Below are 24,280 nucleotides of genomic sequence, written 5' to 3' on the forward strand. Positions count from 1 at the left end.
TCCCCGTCTGTTACTGCGCACAGATTGACGACAACATCATGGACAGAAAAGGACAAAAAGAACAGACACACACACCCATGTTGAGTCATTTTATCAGCCAGCCTCTACAGCATTTATTCAGTTCATATCATCAACCCGTTGTAATCAGATACCATAAATAAATACTAGTACTGTAGGGCTAAACACAGCAAATAATGATATACATTCATTTATATAAATTAATTTTCATATCTCTCTATATATGTATATACTTAAGATGACTATACATTACATGTTCATGTCAAAACAAAGAAACAGAATTGTTTACATTAAACAAAATTTGTTTACTATTTCCCAGTGTAATATACACTAATAGAGAACATTCCAGCTTAGTACTGGAATACGTGGCTTTGCAAAGTCACTCCATTCCAGGTCCAGGTCAGACATTACTCAAATCCTCCATCGTTCTGGAACTGATGCCTTGTGTCCTGTGGGAGACCAAAACATCAATGTACTGCATTAATAAAATATTATGAAACCTCTGGCATCTTTGTCAGTACACACAATCTTACCTAATAAACATTTTTACTATTTAGGATGAGCACCTAAAATTTTAGATTTCACAGAACATTTAGAGTTCAGGGCAGCAAAAGTAAAAGCTTTCATGAACTGGGTGGAGGTTGAATCCCTATAACATATTTGTATGAAAATGTCCCAAGTTACTAATTTACAGGTGCGTTATGCAAATCAAATCAAATCATAGCTCGTTCTAAAGTCTTCACTCAAAATGACCCCCAGTAATTTTGTGTAGTGCACTTCAGGTGCCTCTAAAAACAGTGATTTAAATCTTAGTGTTTTATTTTTTTACGAGATCTACTCACCGTAGCTCCTCCAGGCACACTTTATTCCTGAGCCGTATGTCTTCGCTGATTGGGTAGAGGAGTAGGATCATTAACCCTGTGACAATAAAGGCTACCGGGGCTGCACCAATCAGGAGCTTCAGAGTGTAGGCAACAGGAGGTGGCTGTTTGCAGGCGCCTGTGTCGTATCCTGCAAATCTACACACACATAACACAGACGTCCCATTTACTGTCAGGTTACAGGAAATCAACATCGCCACATCTGACATTACAAAACTTGTACGCTGAGAATGACGACACTTGGCTGTTTACTTACAAAATTAAAGTAATTAATTATACAACACAGGCTAAGGACGACATGCACAGAACATCAAGATGTGTAAATAAATTATGAGTGATGGCCAAGGGTGTCATTGTAGCTAGGGATGAGGCAGGGATATATTGCCCCCAATTTTGAAAAATGCTATTTTGCCCACAACCTGCCCCCCTTCGCTGTCCCACTTTTTGTCAGTACTGAACACTTGTATGAATTTGCTTTACTGTGGTGATGTAATAGCACAGGGGGTTCCCATTCAAGGGTAGAACAGTAACAGCCATCTTAAGCTGTTATTAAGCTAAAATATAAATATAAAATCAAGTCAAACATTGACATCTATTCACATCAACACATATACTTTGGGCATTTGGCTGGTTGGTCTACCCTCAATCATGTGAGGCTGTGTAAAACTACATGAGATTAGTTTTCAAGTTTGTGGGGGAGGCCCCCCACCTCAGTTCAGAGCACAGCTACGTCCCTGGTGACAGCGGTGCAGACTTACTCCAGACAGAGGGTGGACACTCCCAGGGAGATGCCGGCGGCGAACTTGGTGAAAAACACATAGAATGAGTAGAAGATGGCCTCATGACCTTTAGAGTAGGGGTTAGCCAGCCTGAAGTCATCCACCACATCTGGCAACATGGACCTGAAACACAAGCACACACACATACACACACAGAGTGAGGGAAAATACACTGAAGGATGGAGCTTTGACACAGTAATCTGTATATAATTTTTAAAATGTTATTGTTTTTGCAGAGATTTTGTGCAAGCGTCTGTTTGTGTGCTTGCTGCTTAACGGTCAGTGTCACTCCATGGTTCAGCAGGGTTAAGCTGATGTGTGCCTGAGACCTCCCTCACGCTCTCACTTTAATCATCTTACACAACCAGTCAAGATGGCTCCAGCTGATGATGTGAGGTCTACTTATAGTGTACTGATAAAACAGCGGACTGAAATTACAGAACTAATGACATGATTAGATGATGGGCAGCAGGCAGTCCCACCAGCCACTGCCCACAGTCAGGATAAACAATCAGCCCTTCCAAAATAAACATGCCCCCTTACGAGACCCCTGTAATTTGGGTTTGAGGGAGGGGACAGGAGCGGGGAGTCAGCCATGGCAACGACTGAATAACAGGAGTGCAGAGAGAGGACAAGGCCGCCCCCCCTCTTTTCATGATGTACAGAAAGCTTACAGTAGACACCACCTCTCATTCATAAAAATGACATCACTGCCCTGACTGTAATGTGACCTCGGTGAATGGAGGGGTGGCAGGCACCAGGCCCAGAGCCCGCTGGGCACCATTCACCACTAAACAGCATGTTAGTGCACTATTGTGGTTTGACTAATGGCATTTCACATGGAATCAAAGGCTCACTGCCACTGTACCACAGATAGAAATATATCAGGACTGCAGTTACAGGAACAAAGTAATTGTACTGACACAGAGCCACACATGAACAACCTACCAGGATAAAACAATAACTGCATACATACATACATACATACATACATACATACATACGTGCCTAAGCCTTTTCAGGTTAATCACTTAATCCCTCACAGGGGGCTGAAGCCTATAACCCAACAACATGGGTGGAGGGCAAGGGCACACCCTGGACCATCACAAGGTCAATACAGATATACAGCCACTCACACTCACATTCATTTAGAGTCAGTCTATCTAAGTTGCATGTCTTTGGATTGAGTGGGGGATGCCAGAGCCCCCAGAGGAAAAAGAGGGAAAAGAGAACTGTTAATTCATCTGATCTTTTTTGTGGATGCTTCCACTTTTGAGGCTGCAGTCGGCAGGCAAGTCAGCTCAAATATTCAAAACATATTCATATATCATTTATTCGGGCTTTGATAGGCACTCGGGTGTAGTATCGTGTTATGTGCAGGAGTGCGGAGAGCCAGGCCTTACCAGGGCAGCAGGAGTGAGGCAGCCACACTGAGGCCAGAGGAGACAGCCACAACGTAGGCCACCACCACGTTAGGGATGAAAACCAACATCACCGTGAAGGGCATGATCCACTGGAAAGACAAGCGGGGATGCAGAGAGATGAATACGCACGTTCATTCCAAATATAGCCTGAGATGCTTAATTTTTCAAGTGTGCTTGTGGGAGAGACAAAGGCAAAGATGCTCTAATTCCAAGTTTGTCCACAAGATGGCACAATCCCCAATGGGTACTCAATATAAGAGCAGTATACGCACAGTGATGCCACAGAACGCCGCCGTCTTCTTCCCAAATTTCTCCAGGAACCACTGCCACAGCGGGATGCTTACCACTGCAGAGATCTGGGTGAACACACACAGCCATATAATGAGTGATGAATATCTGAAGTAAATCATGCATGACTATGATTCAGTTTACTCTATAACTTAAACATTTCTCAAATCTAATATTTGCATTTATGATGATAAAGATGAATATCAGTGCCTATTCATGTGTGTGCAGTCGATACTACAGGGAAATGTAAAAGAGGTTAACATTTTTGGTACCACTTCCCAATAAGACTACCCTTACAAAGACGTTATGAATGGTTTGTAATTAGTCTATTAATCAGGTTGTACACTTTATAAATCATTAATTACATTAATTACATTAATAAAATCATGAAAAAAATTAGAACACAATTTTCATAAATGTTGGCTCACTATTTCGCATCTAATCTGTTAAATCTCAGATCTTGCTGGTTGCTTAGCTTACTTTACTTGATCCTGCCAAATAGTGAGCCTGCATTCATAAATGGAAACTATTATAACATGTTTATAATTGTTTATGAGTGATTTCTTAAGTGTTTATAGCCTAATTCAACACGATTCATGAACCATTTACAGGGTAGTCTTATTGTAAAGTGGTACCTTTGCATAAAGTGAGATATCCTCTGCATAAAAAAAACACTGACTCATCCAACAGTTACTGATGTTTGAGTAAAACTGTAATTGTGTACCTCTAAAAACAAAGAATTATGCAAAGCAGATACAAAGGAAGAGGGCACATTCTACACACTGGATGTCTAACAGAGACATCTCTGTGTGCTTGTAAGGTGAATCAGGAGATGATGAAAGCAATACTCACCAGGATGGTCAGCACAATATTCTGAAAGTGATCCCTCAGGTCCACAGCATAAGTGCAGAAGAGGACAAAGTTGCTCTGTACCAGCTGGAAATCAGAGATCAAACATTATTCAGATATTCAGAGCCGCCTTGTCTACTCAGCACTGTCGCTGCTTCACAGCTCACTGTGCTGAAGTGAAGTGACTGGAGAAGCTGCTGACGGTGTTCTTCAGATTTATTCCCACTCTGGGCTCGCATGGATGACAACTGACACTTCCTCAGAGATAAGAGGGTGAAAATGTACAGAAATAGATGCAATGTAAAAGTATGAAAGTCTGTAATAATTCAATAATCTAAACTTGTGGTGTCAAAACTGTGACTTTGTACTCATTATACAACCAGCATAATAACATGCTGTGCTAATATCACCCTTGCCAGTTTTAGAAGTTGAAACATGCTTTACACCCTAAGCTTTCAGTGAGCGCTCATCAAAATTGATCAAATAAACACGGAGTGCCAGCAATTCTTCTGCACCTCATACCCTGGACAGGCTCCATTTACTGTAATGCTGCACATGTCATAAATGAAGTTGCAGTTACCTGGATGGCAACAGTGATGAAGAGGAATGCAGCCGTTAGAGTGAGGTACGGCCCGTGTCTCATGACCAGGATGAAGCCTTTATGGAAAGGGATCTGCTTCTCTGTCTTCGGACCGTATGGATCTGAAACAGTTACATGTGGTGTATGAATACTGGGTATGCGGCGTATCAAATAACACACAGTAAGAGAGAGGCTATAGAGAGGATTTGTTCACTGGCAGTCCTAGAAGTGCCCCTGCATTGCAGCAGATGTTGTTTGTCCCGTTGGATGTTGTCATTTGCAGTGTGATGAAGAACAGAGAGAGGAAGAACCAACACTGACAGATCCACAAATAGTAGTTCAATCACACTGTCACTGAGTAGGTACAAGAGAGGAGGTTCACTTTCACCTTCTTAATCATCTCAATGTAAGAGAGAATAGAAGAGAATAGAATATATATATTCTATATTCTGAAATATAAGAATGTGAATCTTACAGACCCAAAATGGGACAAGGGACTCATGTAAGCAAAATTTTATTTAGGAAAGTCAGTGAGCGTCACACCCTACAACACTGTATGTACAGACACACAAATGTACAAAAACATATATGCACACACACAGACACACACAAAGTCTCACCATCTCTCTCTTTGACTCCCAGGAACATCACCACAGTGCAAATGAGGAACACTCCTCCGATCACGCCAGCAGCTATCATGTACACCTCCTTCTGCAGAGGGAGAAAAAGAACAAATATGTAACCTACATCAATCCATCTCTGCTCTCTGCTTACACAGACATCCCCTTCTATTCTGAGCCTTTTCCTTAATCTTTAATTCATAATGTTCTCAATTGCAAGACGTGAAACGTTTCATTCAAAAACGCCACGTGCTGCATATGCATCTTGGAAATAAATTGCTCGAGTAAATAACAAATAATGGATCACTTCAATTTGAAACAAAACTCCTCTGTTCTTCCCCATTAAAACTGTGTTCTGATGTGACATTTGTCAACACATAATGTTTTGCCTGAGACATTCTGTGCTGCTTTCTGCAAGTCAGGCCAGCATAACCTACACAATCCGTCATGCACATTTCACTGTACAAATAAAAGCATAAACAGGAAGAAACCTCAAGCTGATCTGTATCCTAAAATACAGCCTTAAAGGTTTACTGCTGTACCCCAACAGGAACTGCTCTGCCTTAAACAACTTGAGCCTGTTTGCTATTTTTCCATGTGGCTCAGCCCAGTGGTTCATTATTATTTATTCACATCAAACACTCCCTGTTTCCGAGGGCTGGCTGAGTTTGCCCAGACGGTGTGCCACCCTCACCAGTGGCTGCTGAGGAATTTAGCGGGTGGCTATAGAGGGTTTGGCGTGGTGAGCGGGTCACCCCAGTCGGGTTCACCCAAAATCCAAAGGAAAAGAAGCATTTGAACCCCAAATAGCTGCGGTGCAGGATAGGACAGTTTGGGCTCTGGCTTGTTTCATCTTCGCACACGGTCCCATGATGGATTCGCAGTGGGGGTTACGGGTTGTCTCAGACATGGTTTTTCACATCTCTGCAAACGGTAACATGGATATGAATGTGTTCTATCGTGTTATGTTTCCTTAGCGCCCAAATTTAAGCTATAGTCGCCTTGAGGTAAAGGAGGAATATTTCCAGCATATTGAATTTGGGGCTTGGGGTTTCTTCAAGTGTTTTTGGTGAGATATAAATAGGTTTAATGAAATACAGATTGCTGAGACCCCTCAACGTGGGGCGAGGGTTTGAAGGGTCTGATGTGAGGGAGGAACCCCCTTTGTGGTCACAGCAAGCGGGAGCTGGCTCAGGATGTCGGGTTCAGATATCAAACAATGGCCTTTCACTTCAAATCCAAGGGTTATAGAAACCATTTTGGTGCCATTTTGATGCCGGGACTCTCAGACAGTCTGTAAATATGATCTCAGTGTAACACAATCCACCTTTTCATTTGACATTGTTATTTTTACTTGGGACATTTAGTGAAAGTAAACAAAGAGAACCACCTTGAGAAACACCGCAGCTCTGAGTTAAAGGAGAACACTGATGCCAGGTGAAGTTATTTTCAAACTAACTCCATGGCCTACTTTGCAGGCACCTGGACTGCGGCTGGCATAGTGACACTTACAGCATGCGACAGGAAGTCCTGGGAATGCACCAGGCTCTTGACGATCTCTGCCCCGCTACTGTTGCCAAGGTAACCGGCTGACATATTGTGAGTGGGGCAGTGCTTCAGCGTGTGAGCACTGGCCACAATCTGGCCCTGTATGGCAGCACCCACCAGTGTGCCCAGCACCTCCATCGTCATACCTGGAACACGTCAGGATCAAAAACATGAGAAGACATGGCATCCAACTAAGAAAACAAGTATGCAACTGTAAGTACAAATAAAACAGCAAAGGTTTCAACTTTGTCTGGCATGCTATATTTGCAGGCGTTGATAAGTCTGTCATGTGTGCGAGAAGACCTACGGTATGCAGTGGCCGAGTCTCTTTCCTTCTGGTCTGTGCTCAGGAACATGGTGAGGGCAGAATAAGGCACATGGAAGCACTGCAGTCAATCAGAGAGAAGGGAGAAAGTGATGATGGGGGAATAAAACAGAGAAAAAAAAACTCCACACAAGAAGGGAAGCAATCAGTCACAAGAATTGTCATGATGAAGGAAAAGGACAATAATCGAGAGACTAAAAAGTAACAGCAGAGGGCCATTGCAGAGTCTAAGTGCTGCAATTTGAAAAAGAATGCGGTTTGATTGTTGATTTTTTAAGCAGGTCGTGTGTGATCTATACTGAACTACATTGTGACCCAGCTCCTTTTATTGCCCTTTATCGCGGTTGTTCCATTGAAAATGCCGATGCACAAACATGGAACTATATCAATAGCAATCGCTGCAGTTTCCATGTCGGCCAACCTCAGCCCTCTGTTTTCTCCTGCCTCACCACCTATCGCAGAGAATAGGCGAGTAAACCCCTTTCCTTCACTTTGTAATTTACACAAGAGCTCAGTCAGCATTGTGGCCACCCGAGCGTCCGTAGCCGCGACAAAAATAAAAATGCGGCTCCCGGTCTTTTTCTTAAGGCCCTGGTGCTATGCAGCATGTCATTTGTGGGGCCTTGCTGGAAACAACCATTTATAGAATTGCAACTGCCCAGCAAGGCCTGACTGTCCAACAGGGACAAACGTGAGAACTAATCAATTTAATAGCAACTTATGATCGGCTGATTACATGAACTGAGGAGATATCAGTGTATTTTAGCCTCTGTTTACAGCCCTCAGAACCATAACAGCTGTCCTTTCCCAGCTTAATTCACACACACACACACACACACACACACACATCTAGAGACAATGAGGGGAGGCTAAAAGTGGTAACCGGCATTTACCAAGCTACAGGCTCCTGGCAGGACTGACCATATACTTATCAAGTAGTTAGAATGACATGCCATTACAGTCACCGCAGTGTGGGCACAGCGGTCTGCACGCTCTGTAGCACATGTTATATGGGTTAGCTCCAGAGCACAGCGCAGAGCAGGAGATGAATGGTCTAGACCATAGAAACAAAAGGAAACCTAAATAAATACTACACTTCCCCTTTGAGGTAAGGCATCTAAGAGCTTTGGGCTCTAATCTCCGGCACATCTTACAAATCAAAGAATAAATCCTATCAGCCGCTGTTGGAAGCACTTTGTCAGTTGTTTATTACAAAATACACACACACACACACACACACACACACAAAGGTCTGGCATGAGATGAATGGAACCTGCACCGCCTTAAACTTTGATCTTCAAAATGTTTGCTGCATTTTTGCGAGTGCATAATGCAATGTGTTTGTCTCTATGCTTATTTGTAGACCGCAAACTGTATCAGCTGCAGCTTTAGTCCCTCTTGCACTGATTAAGAACTTCCGCCCAATTACCCATCCTGTAAAATCTGAAATTTGTGTAATATTCAACATGAGAGGCATCCATACGCCAGTTCAAATTACTTAGGCATCTAATGCAGTGGCGACAAAAAGTGATTGTGACTGTGATGCTCTTGAGAAGGTGTTCATACTTACAGTAATAAGGGTTTGGTAGAGGCAGTAGAAACCTAGGTACCACATGAACCTGCCGTTGGTGAACGGAGGAACAAACCAGAGGTAGAAGTAGGAGACCACCACAAACGGAGTGCAGCCCACCATCCTACAGAGGACAGACACACTCTGGGTAAGACGGCTTGATTAAACATCAAATTCAGTGTAGATACACAGAATGGTGTAAGGACCAAATATTAAAAAAAACAAACTAAAAATAATCATAGTGATTCTAAAACATGGATGATTCTGCCCTGAAAAAATCTTGAAAGCGACGGTCTTAAAGCAAATACCCTAATATTTTATATTGACTCTGGTTTTCAAAAGTTTGCCACTTTTTTAAAAGGGAGATGCTTTTAGAAAACAACATTTCTTATGCAACTAAGCTATCTGTTTCAAAGAGAGAAACAGTGATTAACAGAGAGGGAGTGACAGCAGCTGTATTATGTAATTTTCATAACAGTGTTAAAATCAGGTCATATTTCTAGCAGATTATTGTGAGGCTTAGTGGACTGAATGATTATGTGCCTGTGAGTATGATAGGAATCTGTCCTGGGTTATGTGGAGGGACAGGACTCCAGGGAAACGCCGCAATATTTCAAACCCACATAGCAAAGCACTTAAAGATGTAGCCAAACATCCACACACACACATGCACGACACAAACACACACACACACACACAGATGCAAACCAAGTAAACGTGGAGCAGAGGCATTCTGCTGTGTTTTGCTGTTTTCAGGACTCGGAGTGATAGGTTGGCCATGTATAATTCATAAGAAAACAACTGGTACATATCATTATGGTCAAAGGGAACAGCTGTGCATTTCAAAATGAGGAGAAAAAGGCAGGGGTGTGGATAGTCCACACTATGACTGCTCCATAAACATATTATTCACTCCACTCGTTTCCTTTAAACACCAAATCATGTCATTTGTCATGTGAATAATATGGACTTTCGGGAAGGAAAATCACATCCCGTCCTTGTTAAGTTACTTGGTTGAATCTGGAGGCGCTGTCACAGTCACTCCACAGGTGCTTAAAGGAACCGATGGAACTCAAGCGACTGTGACAAAATGTGAGCCTGCCCTTTCGGCTTGCTCTGCGCCAGGACTCACTATAAGAGAAAAGAGGCAAGCGAGAGAGGGAGGACAGAGAATAGAGAGAAAGAGGGAGAAAGCGGTAGAGAGGGGCAGGGAATGGTCATTTCTAGCATCGTCTAGCCCACCCGCAGAGGCCAGCCTCGCCCACTCACTCTCCTCCTGATTGTTTGCTTAAACAAAGGGGGCTGACAACGCTGGTGCTGCAGTATTGCGTGGCTGGTCATGGGAGCGATGAAAGGCCCCCCAGCCACTGAATGGGACAGTTAGAATGTTCTGCAAGAAGGCTGTGTTCAGAGAGGCAACAAAGCCAGAGTATATGAGCGTGCACACTCACATGCACACACACACACACATGCACACCTGACCCAATAATTTCCACAACCCTTATTAACTGAGAACAAGGTGATAAGAGGGCGGCACGTAGAATTGTCTCCTCTCTGACTTGCTCAGGACTCTCGCAGCATGTTAATTAGATGGCAGACACTGGAGCAAAGGGGATCGGGAGGAGTTCAGCTAGGTGAGAGTGTGTTTTCAAACTTCCTCTCTCTGTCGATGTGGTGAGCTCAGTGGTTTAGCAGTAGTTGACATAGATATATAGCAGGATGGTATATTCTGGAGACATATGCCTTCATCTACATCTAAACTATCTCCATCAGTGACAGTGTTGTTTGTTTTCTCAAGGATGCTCTTGCCGTTGGGTCTCAAAACAGAATAACAAACAGAGCAGCACTCGGGGTTGGGGGTCGGGTGCTGCTGGGAGTGAATTGGCTCCTAAACAACTCGAGATGGAGATAGAGATCATTTCATGTCTAGCTGCTGATGTCACAGCCAGAGGGCATAAGCACTTCCCGCTGGATGGGAAAATGGGGCTTTCCAAAGGAGATGAAATTGAGGGAGTGTCTTGCATTCTCATCGCACACAAACAGACATATATATACAGATACAGAAACACAAGCAAACACACACACTCACACACACACCTTCTGCTTCCCAGTAGTAATCCAAACTGATTCACCAACAGCCATCAGCATCTGTCTGCTAATGAGCGTGGCTGGCTGGCCACAGTGGACTTGGTCCCCCTTCAGCACTGTCATCTTGTGTCTAATCTATGGCTTATAATGCACTATAGGCACACACACACATCACGCCCTCTGCTAGGTACTTACTGTGTAATTACAGTAAGTGACTGGTGTCACGCCAGGGTGTTCAAAATGCGCTGAGCTTGGAAACACATATATACACACATATATATGCACACACAGACACACACACAACATTTACTGAACCATCTTTGGGAATGGTGGTTAACGGAATTGTGATAATACCTTCATATAATCCAGAATCACAGAGAGCTGTTTAATCATAGCATAACCTCGCTTTTATACCATCTACTGAATCATAAAACCATCAAACCAGTCATATTTACCCGTTCAGATGGCAATGTCAGTATTAATATTTGATGAAAAGAGATCTGGCCCAAAAGCTAGTGATTGTATTATGTGTATTCTAAAATAATGTATACATATTCAAAACATTTGTTTTTCCGTATGGCATTTTCAAAGATCTGGAGCACAATCACACAGATTATTCTAATTATCAAAAATAACCAAGTGCTATGCAGAAAAGGTTCATCACAGGCAAATGTATTCTTCATTTTTGCAAATCTGTGCAATAAACTATTAACCTAAAAGGCTTTGACACACAGAGCAACAAAAGAACTGGGCAATGTCCCAGAGTGAAATGGAGCGTGAGAGAATTTAATAAAATGTCACTGAGCAGCATGCTGTGAAGTTAATCATGAAAGAATGTTGATGCACCTCGTCTATTGTTGTCGGGCAGCAAAAGGTAAAAGCGGTTCACGTTCCTAAAACACATGCACAGCGCATCAGAGGGCATCTAAGGAACCATATAATTAGCAGATAAATATTGTTTTCTGAATGCAATAGTTGATACTTATGGGACAAAGGGTGTGGTTTAATTTCCTCACAAATATCAGCATCGTGTAGTCACCATATGTCTTACAAGGAAATAAGACACTAAATACTTGACTTGGTATCTAATCATCACTGGTGAAACTACAGCGCTTTATGCAAATTAGGATGCATATCAACAACAGCACTTTGTCATTTGCTAAATGAGGGAATAAGGAATATTTTGCTCTGATTCAAAAGCCATGATAATGGATTTATCTTGAATCAAACAAACATGAATGTCACTTGCAGGAATAGTGGGATGTAGAAAAACAGCAATACAGGAAGGAAAACAAGTACTGAGATAGACATGTGAGATTTTTTATTATGGTGCGAGAACGGCACCCACCAGGGCATGAGTCTGCCAATCTTGGTCCATCTGCTCTTGGTGATGAAGAAGCCGACGACAGGGTCCGTCACGGCACCCCAGGCTTTACCGATGAACAGCACCATGGATGCCTGGAAGGGGTTGATCTACAGAGCAGAAGGTGGACAGACTGGAGTTAGAGAACAAGAATATACACACTAACAAATACACACACATATTCACACGCAGGAGCGCACATTCCTTCACAATTCACAATACCTGTGCGACATCGAGCAGGTAGATTTGCAGGAAGAAGGCTGTGGCACTTGCGGCCACCTCCTTGGGCGCTCCGCCGATGGCAAAACACAGCTTGCTGCATATTGACAGTCTCTGGCTCAGATCTGTCTGCTGGGACAGAGGCGCCATGGCAAAAGAGAAGACAAGAGTTGAGATATGATCATTCCTGTGGTTCAGTCTGCTAATGAACAAATGAACATTTCTTGACTACAATGGCTCAAATTCCAAAGTGAGGTACTGATGCGTAACCATGCAAAATGACTGCTGACATGAAACGCATAACTGGTTACTAATGGAGTTGGAAGTAGGCTAACATGCTTACAAAATGGTTATGCTAATTTGAAAAAAGACATATGTGAGTTTTGTAAATATTTGCCGATGAATATGAAAGTGGCAAAAAGTCACATATCTATGGCTGCAAATGCACACTCAAGACCCAGGGCAATGGAGCTGGTGTATTAAGCTCCATGTTTCACTTGTTCATTAGACTCATACATGAAGTCAGAGGTTTAAATAAGACGTTTGTCACCTCGCAAGCCCATAGTCACTCATGATTCATTCACTTACTGATATAATTAGCCCGTTTCTGTAATGTGATCAGCAACAAAAAGCATTTACACTAATACATAATATACTAAATGTACGCCAACAAACCCAAAGACCGTATGACATTTTATAACAAAGCCCTTCAAATTGCAATAAAAATATATTATTTCAAAAAAGACATTCAGAGAAATTCATATCCTATTTTGTTCCAAAGAAAGCACACTATTTCATCTGTGCACAGGCCAAATTCTTATCTCAACACAAACCTCACCTCATCCCACCCATGAAAATTAGAAATGAGGTGTGTCCCTTTCGCAAAAATGCCAGTAGAGGCTGAGAAAGGAATGATGATTCAAAAGGTTATGGCGACTCCTGCGTTGTCATTCGACCTTTGTAACCGGATTTCTGGCATTCCAAAATTAAATCCCATTCACATCTTGATTTGACAACGGAGGTGATGCAATTTATTGAAAATGTAAAGGAGCACGGGTGATACCAGACAGTCTCTGAGTCACATTATAGTTGCGCTGCTGTATGTGGAGGATACACAGTGATACATCTGTTTTCTCATGAATTCCACTGCCAACCGGCTTACTCCCTTACACACACGCATACACAAACAAACGCCCTCCCCACCACAACCCCCAAGCTCCCTAACATCTAAATCATCAATCTCACCATATCCTCCACACTCCAACTGGCTCTACCCGGGTAAATTTCTCTCTCATGTGGGCAGATTTTCATTTATAAAGTGTGTCTGTGTGTTGGGGGGGGGATCACACAGAAGGAGACCCCCTGGCTGGCTGGCTGTTGGCATTGTGGTTGATCTGTGGAGACGCTGTGTCACACCGAGGAGCCTTGCTAAACCCATCGAGTCATCCTCACAGCACCGTCTCAGCTCAGCACACTCTGCTAAAACCATCAGGCACGTGACGCTTTCATCCTCACACATGAATAAAGAGACGAACCGCAGCCAAGGAAGCCCAATATTTACGACTGTCTCAGAGGACCCTCGCGCGCACACACATATATAAACTCCACTGTCCATATATCAGCCTGCCCTTGTCTCCCCCACCTTCAGCTTTTCATACACTCCCTGCAACCTTTGTTGTTTGTGGAGAGACCAGCAGACAGATGCAGGAAAACAGTGTCAATCCGTATCCAGTCGTGCGGGCTCGGCCCACAGACCGGTCCCTCTCAGGGGTTCTTTCAGGGGTTCATGAAAGGAGGAAATCACCAAAGCGACCACAGCTCCGACTGACACGCTGTTATTATCCAGCATACTTTTTCTCGTCCTCCTTTTTTGCGCCCCATCAAAACATCAATGGGTTTTAGAATGACAATTACCAGGAGGGAGCTGTGTAATTATTCAAACGCCAGACAAGCGGGTCAGAGGTAAGTAAAGACTGCGCGGCGGTTCCGACTTCAAAACTCTCTCTTCCTCCACTCTCACTGCAATTATCCCTAATTGGAGAGAAAAATCAAAGTCTTTGGTGTCTGGAGAAATGCTGCTTAACTGATGATGTGTAAAAATACACTGTACACCCAGCAGTGCTCTCTCTCTCCCTCTCTCCCCCTCTCTCTCTCTCTCAGTTCAATTCTCTCTCACTCAAACACATATTCTTTCCCTCCACACTCTCGTTCTCAATCTTTCACTATCAAGTTGTTATCATCAAAGACGTAAACAGGATATCCCTTTTACTGTTGTCTGGACACACTGGGCACAGACACACACATACACACACACACATACCAAAGGAAAACGGAGCATCTGAAAAGTTCAATCCATCAGCAAGCGAGGGACAAGGACACATCAGACTAATCCTTAAAATTAATGAATCCTTAACTGTCGGGGGTGGGGAACAATTAAAAATATCAGGCCTACAAAGCAAGTTATTTAAATTGGGGTCGGGGGCGACTGTGATGCAAAGAAAGGGAGAAATCTAAACCTCTTCCCGCAGTTGAGCTTCATTCTCTGAATGAAATGAGATGTGTACAAGAAAAGTAAAGCTGGCGAAATGAAGGCAGAAAGCAGTTTAAGGGTTTTACTCTGTGCGGGATTTTCTAGCATCAGGGTCACAACACTGATTCTGGATTTAGGAGTCATCAACAGTAGGACTATGCGGTCTGCCAGTTAATTGTTCAGATTATGGATTATGAAAATGAAGGGAAAGGCTCTCTCTGTCAGTGCTGGCACCGGCCGTTTTTAATGTCCCGCATCAACAGCAGCCCAGTGCCTTGGCATGTGCCGCTGGCTGGAATCCCAGGGAAGAACGCCAGAATCTGAGGGTGTCAGTTGATCGGTTTAATTGCAATCAAACGCTACAAACTGCCTTCAGTCTTGCTCCTCACATGTCACCGCACATGAATCAAGGTAATGTAAAAGAGCTCTGCAGGTGGAGCCGTAGAGTGGCACAGCTGTGTCGGCAGCACTCTGGTGTATCAGGAGGCTCTCCTTGAGGGATTTGCAGCAGGTGACCCATTACTGGCAAGGAACTAGGCTTAGATCTACCCTTCAGAATGTATAATTCACAAAGCGAGCAAAGTCTTCGATGTATTATGTCCCACTCAGCTACCCTTATGGGACATGTCTTACACACACAACGTAAGAAGCAGCTGATGGGCCGTCTACTGCCGCACACAGAGAATACATCTCAGCTTGTCTTATTCGTTTAGAGCAAACATGCGACGGCAATGCCATGTACTTACTTATTCATCATTCCTGTAATATTACAACAGTAGTAATATTGCATAATAGATTCATTTTGTAATGTAATAAGAAATGTTTTTTTTTCCTTTATTATTATTATTATTTTTTTTTTATCCTGATTAGGAAACATTTTTGTGAGTTCTTGTTGATTTGCTTGTGACAGAATCCAGAGAGCTATCTCTCAGTTGTCCCCATAATTAAATGTAGTAGGATTTTCATATGACATATATGTCCACATTAAACAGCCATACATGAAACAAAATTTGGTGCATTTTCGTATATAAACTGGTTTCCAAAAACAACAATGGTCAGAGATCTTTTTTTAATACATACACTAAAATCTGGAATGAGATCATATACTACACTAGATCGAGAACCTCTATTACAGACTTCAGACAGGTCTATGAATGTTATGTGACGGAAAGACACACCTGTAGCCACACACACCATCTTACTCACTTCGTCCTCTCCTCTACAGTGTCTGTGTAGCTGTTACGCTTTGTTTGTTGTTTTGTTTTTGTGTTTTTTTTTTTAATTGTGATGTTATTTTGCCTTTTATGTGCTGCAGCACAGGAACCTGCTGCAGAACAGGTTCCTGTTTCCATTGCAACACATTTTAACATCGGTGGTGTTGCTTTTAGACTTTTTTCCGTATAACAAAAATGACATAAGTAAATAAAATAGACATATAGTACCTGTCTAATGCATATCATGTGTGTCCTCCCACATTTTTTGCATCACCACTGTCATATACATATGCTCAGCAGCTAAAGGTGCACATGACCATAAAAGGATATGTTATTTTTATATAAGTACGCATCCAAGTTACACATACATGTTCTACAACACATGCATCTCCATATCCAGAGTGGGTATATACGTTTGGTTCACTATATACTTAACATATATATTAACATCATATCTCTCTAGTATAGGGGCACATATATTCATATATTAGGTTTCCATATGGATACAGAAGAGTATAGAGCCATAGTAATAGAAAATACACGGCACAACCGGCAGCACACTTGGCACAAATCATCAAGTTAGAATAGGTGAGATGCTGTGATGTCAATGCTGCCTGAGTGACATGAATGAATGTCATTACGTTTACCATTTAACATGCAACAATATTGCATTTATGTATAAACAGCAGCTATTGCCATAGAGGGACAATCCGCTATATGAAAGCTTGGCTTCCCATCCCTCATTTGCCTGGCCTTAACCGCCAGTGGGCCATGTGCTGTGGAATAGCATCAATAAGTAAGCATCCCATTTATTCATGTGAGCACGCAGCTTCACATACTACCACAGGCACGACACTCGGGCGCACGGATATTGCACGGGTGTGTGTGCGCACATACACACACAGCTCACTCACTTTCACAGATTTATCTCCTGCCTGAATTCAGATGGCAATCATCCCATGCAGTTCTTACTAAAATAACATGAGGTAAAATAAAAGCAAAACCAACTCAATTTCCTGGCGTTTGCAGAAGTTAAGTGAGCGAGTCATCCCTTTCTGTATCCACTGTATTGGTTCCTACTATGCCTATGATTAGAAAAGTTTTCATCACCAAAGACCACTGATATCATCAAGATCAGTTAAGGATAACAATCCTCCCTTTTCATCAAGTGGGTCATCTAATCAATGGGGAAAAACTTCCCTCCAATGAAAACAATCCACTTCCAGGCGAACTTGTGCGGGTTTACAGCTCACAGGAAAACAATGAAGATGATTAATCACAGTCAGATAAGCGACAAAGTCTCACTTTCTCTCTTTTGTTCTCCATCCAATCTCATCAAGGGTCTTTCACAGATTAATTCATACACAGCCAGATCACTCCACAAGCACAAAAAAGGCTGATGGTGGCTCACATGCAGACTATGACATGTTGATACAACAGAAGCACTAAAGACATCCTTACCTGGTGAGGGGTTTTGGTGAACAGCGGCTCAGGGGGCTTGATCAGCTTGCCTGCCGAACCCTGCATTCCCTTCTCTCCCTTGGTCATGGCTGAGAGACTGTGTGTGAGCCGGCAGCCGTGTTTCTGCGCCTGTGTGTGTGTGTGAGTGTTAAAGTGAGTGTGACTATGACTCCGTGTGTGAGCAAGAGTGCGAGGAGCTTGCCTCTGGGTGGTGTGCGTTTGAGGGTGAAACTGAATGTGGCTCTGACTGCGGGTGTGTGCGTGTCGGTGTGTGTGTGTCGGTGTGTGAGTGACGGGTCCAGAGACTGGGACCTCCTCCTGCTCCTCTGTGACAACTCTGCTGCCTTCTGCTGCCATTCACATGCTGTTCGGCTCTGGAATGAGGCCAGGAGGGAAGGGCAAAATCAGACAGGCGGTGCCACACACATATACATACACACATATATGTAGAGCGCACACACATGTACACATACACACACCCACACCCACACACCTCACACATACACAAACAAAGACATAAACTGCCATACATGTGCAGAGGTGCATGAATGCTGGCCCCCACAAATGTTGCCACACACACACACACACACACACACACACACACACACACTTTGTTCTTTTGCTAACACACGCTCCTGAACAAGTGCACCAAAACACAAACAAAAATGTACCAGTGCAGATGAGCACACAGACTCATAGACATGCATACAAGATAAAAGCACACACACACACACACACACACACACACACACACACACACACACACACACACACACACACACAACCTTAGGCAGCTCCACAATTAGATACTGATACTAACAGGATACTTAAATTTATTTTAAGCTTATCATCCTGCAATTTTGCTTTTTTCCATTTTCCAAATATGCAGATTTACACAGTGATGCTGTAGCTTCCAGGTGATGCCGGAAGAGGACAGAGGACTCCAGATGTGACGGTGTCCCGTGCAGGAATATCTCGTTTTTGTTCAACCTACTACTAGACTAATGAGAGTGCTTTCATCAACAAACACTCTGCACATCTAATCTTCATGCACAAAAAAATGACTCCAAGAAAACACTAAGTCCGTCTTACCCCGTATGTATGGAGAAGCGGCTGGTGCAGCGGAGCGGAGCAGCCAGTGAGTCAGTGAGCGCGGTGATGTGCCGGTCAGACGGGCAGGGTGAGAAGGAGACTGCGGAGGACGGAGATGGTCTGTGCGTCTCCACTCAACTGTTTGACTCTGCAGGGACGGAGCTGCGCCCCGCAGCGGCCATGGTGGCGCACGGCACGACGAGTCCCATGCATTTATGCATGTGCATCTGTGCTTAGTGGCGTGGTGTGACAGGCGATGCTTTCAAGTCAAACTGCAAATTTTGTTTTTGAATTAGGGCACGGATTGCAAGAACTGCACAAATTTAGGAAAGATTTTTAAATTCCTATAAATTTCCATAATGGGTAGTCTGCCTGTTATTCAGCGGGGAGATAGTGAGCTAATCGTTCTCGATGCTATTTTTATCTCCTGTGGTATCACTATAATATTTATACTCTATTGCGATAATATTCCAGCTACTGTGAATATTATTATAGCATACCCAGACAAGATCTTTTCGCAAGGATTTCGCAAGACTCACTTTGCTTGTTTGTTTATGAATTTGTTTGAGATACATACATTACAGTCAAAGTTGCGCTCAGGTTCACCAAAGCTCCAGTAATTTATTTGCATGACCATCATCAGGTACAAGCACGACACAGCATGTATAGTGCATAAAGTAGGACCTATTCTTGGCGTGTGTCCCGGTTAGGTGGAGCACACACCTGGCATACACAGGCGTACATACACCAGACATTACATAACATTATATGACGGTATAAATCAGAATAACATCCCTTTACATTATCAAACAAACAAACAAACAAAACATCAAGACCAATTATACCAACTCCAGGTCTGTTTTTTCTGACCTTTCTCATTATTGCCTGTGTTCAAAGGAATGTGACAGGACATTCCCATTCACATGAATGACAGCTGGCAGGAGACAAAGGCCTGCTGGTTCAGGTGGAATGTGCAAAATGCAGTTTGGTGCCTTTCGTGGAAGATGCTCTGACTCACGGTGCATTAACTGTGCGCTTTCTGGAACAGGTGCAGGGAAAGGTGCCGCCAGCGTGACAACCACTGTGGGACGAGCACATATTTCTCACATTGTTCTCACCTGAATCTCACGCAATGTCAGTGAGTCAGAATGTCTCAGCATCATCCTCATCATCATCATCATCATCATCATCGTCGTCGTCGTCGTCATCATCACCATCATCGTCATCATCATCATCTTGCTCCTTCTGTGAAATTATAACTAATAAAATAACAAATATAATAATATATTACAATGAAGTGAAGTCACAATGACTCTGGAATTAATCTAGGCTACGTTATCTTTGGTGAATTTGCATTTTTTCCTCTATTTTGCACTTAAAAATGAACCTTTCCTTTTCAGTGTGTCCATTAACTCTTCCTGTCCTTAAATTAACCCTTCCTTTCATGGACTGCTCTACAGTTGCACATTTTAACTTGCAGCATAAAAGCACATTGACATCTATAGGCTCTGTCGGTCAGTCAGCCTTTGGAGGCTGAAATTTGGCATGGAGGTCCTGTGTGGGTGAAGATGTCTGTTTGTGTTCATGCTAATTGCCTGAAGTGGGGTGTGGAAATGTGAGTGGCCCATTGCAAAAGGTGAATTACTTCCAAATGGATTCACAGACTTGCACAAGATTTTGTGGAACGGTTGGTCATGAGCCAAAGGACAGCTGTTCAGTTTCCAAATGGACTCAAGTAATATGCCCAACTTTGTATAAAGACACACACACACACACACACACACACACAACTTACTACTTATGCAGTTGAAATTTGCCAGTGAGGTCAAGTGTTAATGAGTGTGTATGTGAATGCATGCACGTGTGGATGCATGTTTATACCTGGTTGCAGCTACTGACAGAGAATGAGGCTGAAGATGTCTTCGGAGAGGCTCGAGGCCAAAGGAAAATATTTATGCTTAAACAAGAGAACCGGCATACTCAACTCAAATATGTCAAGACTGGAATGGGTGCCAATCCAAAGAAATAGCAAATGAAGTCGTCAGTACTCATAAATAAGTGTAGCACTTTTTTTAAGACCACTATTGAGGGGAGGAGCTAAGGAGAGGAAACCCCAAAGAGAGGCCAGTTGGATACACCACTTACCAGCTGAGTATCCTAGGGGCTTAAATAAGGAATTGATTTTGTCTTTGTTTTTTATGAATACGGATGAATGTTATAGATGCATACTGATGAAATGCATCCATTTTCTTCTGTTGCTGTGTACTTTAAAAAATGTGTACTTACATGTGAGTGCTGTGACTTCATTTGCTACTTTTAAATATTCAAGCTTTCCTGTTAATCATTTATATATGTCATGCATTTCTCCAGTGTCTCTACACAGATCATTCAAAATTTTACACGTGGGTTAACATGAGATGTTTGTCTTGGCAAAGAGCGGGCAACATAATAAGACATAATTGGCACACCAAAATAATTTATTCTGACTCAGATTATGTTTGCATCCTAACTCCATGGATATTAGTAGAAAATAAGGTACATTATAAATACAGTATTCAGGCTAGATAAATATGTTTCACTTTATAGCCTATATCAAAACGTTAAACCTACTAAAAAAAAAAAGTCAAACAAATTTGTGTCTCATCATTTCCAGATGTCCAGCGTAAGTTCGCCTACTTTTAAGGGCATTTGCAGAAGGATCAGGGGGAAGTCTGGGGTGACAAGCAAGTGCCAGTGAGCAAAGGTAGACACGCCTGAGGGAAACCTCAGTCCTAGTCCTTAATTTATGGGTAGTTGGGGCCTCGTGGCTATGTCGGTCCTTCCATCCATCCTCTCAGCACATAAATCCACAGTAGCATATTATATCCTGAAATCTATCGGGCAGTCAAGGCTACCATGAAATTTGGACCGTTAGCACATTCCTGCACCTCAGAGGATGAACCCTTTCCTCTACTGTTGCCCTCAAGCCAAAATGTCAACTTTGCACACTAGATATCATGAAATGTAAGGATTGCCATAATATTCTAAGGAAGATCTCTAAGGAAGATTCCTCTTGATTGTGGTGACCCAATGAGTCTCTCCACTGTGCCAAACATTTAACTTGGACACAACATATCTCTAAAGGTGATGAACAGATTGTCAAGTAATTTGCTGAACTCGTACTCATGCTTCCCTGAAGATGAACCCTATCAGTTTTGATAGGGTTTATAAGTTTTCAGAATCTATTGGGCACATTGCCATTAAATCTACTGAACACAATCATGCCCCCCAGATCATGAAACCTCTCAGTTTTGTTGATACCGTCATCTTTACTGCAGTGTTACCCTTATGTCAAAATGTCAAATTTGATATCTCAAAATCTCTTGGATGGATTGCCATGAAATTAGGAAAGTACATCCATGCTACCCAAAGGATGAACTCTGTCAACTCTGGTGAGCTCATGAACTTTCCTCCAGCACCACCCAAGGCCAACATTTGCAAACCCCACTCTTCCACTAACATCTACCCTCATACACCAAGTCAGTGGGCACCAGTGGTGTGGGGGCTGTGCCTCTTATTTACTATATCAATATATTTTTGTTTTCAATTCCCATAATATTCCTGTTCACACATAATTTAATTAACTGTCATATTTTCAAATTATCCTCCTTATTTGTTGGGACTACTTTTATAAGGGATCACTTTTACTGAACTAAAAGTAGGCCAAGACCATGACCATGGTCACTTTTTGATTTTCTTTTTCAATCTTAAAAAGGATGTGGCCTTTTCGACATAATTGGGGCACAGCTTACATCTAGGTTACTTTTCATTGTCAGTGGCATTTCAAAAACTTCCACACACACAAGTGTGTTGAACTTTAAGTATCCTGCAGAGTGTGGCCTTACTGATGAGACTTTAAGTTTCTTTCTCACAAAAAAATAAAATGAAAACCTGTTTAACAGCATCCTTTGCTTCACAATTCCAAAAGACAGGTTTGCCAGCCTTTGATTTATGATACTCTCAGTTGCTTCCATTTCTCACCCTAAGGACTCTTTGCTTTCATGTAAAAGCAGCACTCAATGAAGTGCAAGAAGCTTATTCTCCTCAGTAAACCATCCTCCAGAGTTTGACAACAAAACATCTCAGGGAGACCTGCATTGCTGAACCCAGACCTCTACATACATTCCAAGCATTCAAACCCCTCTACCAAAATGACTTTACCGACAATGAAAAAAAGGTACTACAAGAAAAGTCAGGCATATGACCTGCATTAGAACGGGTATGTTTCAGATAATGCGTGAAGAGGAATGTGCAAAATGAAAGGTTGGCAGCAGCCCAGGTAAAAAGACCTATTCTGAAAGGAAATGTGAATGTCTAAGGAAAAGTAATTCCATGCATACTTAGCCTTATTAAATATGTAGCAGAAAGGAAATGTGTCCTCTTTTACTCTTTAGCCTGACCCCCTCTGGCTGCCAACCACGAGATGCCAAGAATCACCTCATTCACTTTAAAATGCTAAATGTGCAGCACGGCTTCGGAGAAAGGTAATTCTTCAGAAGTTATTATTATATTAAGGACGTTTCTTCTGCTGGGGGAGCTTCTTCCCCCCACCTTGATCATCCTGAGTCTATCACTTCCTCCTCTGCAGTCCTCAGCCATGAGCAAATACACACTGTCTCTTGTCCAGCATTCCCTCTACTCTGTTGCTTTAAATATTGAAGATGGATAATGGTGTTCGCCTTCTTTCCAAGGCTAGGCAGAGTGCTGGCAGAGGGGGAATCAGATGTACACCCTCATGCAAAGGCCCATTCGTGTCTACACACAAACATAAAAGGCGACTCACACTCATAAAACCTCCAAGTGTAAATGAAAAAAAGACCAACTATGTCACATGATGAAACTACCACATCTGCATAAATTCTTTGTTCCTTTCCTATTAATTTTGTTGTCAAGGAGTTAATTTCAGCTGGGACAGAGGGCCATGATTAGTGAGTTCTTTAGATGTTTCTCATATTGCGTGAGTTAAAAACACCATTGAGGTCTATCTAAGTTGGCATCAGGTTCATAATTCCAGTAGAGATATCGCATTACATTAGGATGAAACAGTCAACACTTGAGGCGTCTGATGTCCTGCCGTAATCACCATATGTTAAACATCCTAGTTATTAGTTCATTAATGAAAGTATTTAACACATCAATCAGCATATCTTTCTATGCCAACATACTTTCCTTCACTTAACACAAATGGCATTAATATGCATGCTCTTTAAGAAGTTTATCCTTATTTATATGCAAATTTATGCTGTAAGGTCCTCCAAAATCTATTCAGATCATCTGCTCTACAGAGTTAATCTGTGGTGTAAGTATTAAATTTCTGTCATGTTATTTTTGAATTATTGCACTCACAAAAATGTGCCTACACACAGACACAACGTCACTTCCCATATACCGT

The 24,280-nt window shown here is 42.5% G+C and overlaps 1 protein-coding gene across 1 annotated transcript; it reads right to left on the reverse strand.

Moving 5' to 3' along the window:
• Window positions 1-80: 80 nt before the first annotated feature.
• mfsd2b (MFSD2 lysolipid transporter B, sphingolipid) lies at window positions 81-18,950 on the reverse strand. Its single transcript, XM_030047575.1, has 15 exons — window positions 18,850-18,950; window positions 17,758-18,131; window positions 12,556-12,681; window positions 12,319-12,443; window positions 8,883-9,006; window positions 7,295-7,373; window positions 6,952-7,133; window positions 5,440-5,530; window positions 4,820-4,941; window positions 4,243-4,326; window positions 3,375-3,458; window positions 3,082-3,191; window positions 1,658-1,801; window positions 861-1,037; window positions 81-467 (listed from the first exon to the last, which is right to left on the reverse strand). Exons 2-15 carry the CDS (start codon window positions 18,112-18,114, stop codon window positions 419-421), a joined length of 1,854 nt encoding a protein of 617 aa, XP_029903435.1. The 5' UTR covers window positions 18,115-18,131; window positions 18,850-18,950; the 3' UTR covers window positions 81-418.
• Between the last annotated feature and the right edge of the window lie 5,330 nt (window positions 18,951-24,280).

The sequence above is a fragment of the Myripristis murdjan genome, chromosome 24 (genome assembly GCF_902150065.1).
Source record: "Myripristis murdjan chromosome 24, fMyrMur1.1, whole genome shotgun sequence".
In the NCBI taxonomy this organism is placed as follows: domain Eukaryota; kingdom Metazoa; phylum Chordata; class Actinopteri; order Holocentriformes; family Holocentridae; genus Myripristis; species Myripristis murdjan.

Bases quoted from the DNA above. Each gene is read 5' to 3' on its own strand.
- mfsd2b (XM_030047575.1), bottom strand. From the start codon at position 18,114: ATGGCAGCAGAAGGCAGCAGAGTTGTCACAGAGGAGCAGGAGGAGGTC. The intron at 12,444-12,555 runs GTATTGTGAATT...TCTGCTCTGTAG, and splicing joins ACCTGCTCGATGTCGCACAG to ATCAACCCCTTCCAGGCATC. The intron at 1,802-3,081 runs GTAAGGCCTGGC...CTTGTGTTTCAG, and splicing joins GCCTCACTCCTGCTGCCCTG to GTCCATGTTGCCAGATGTGG.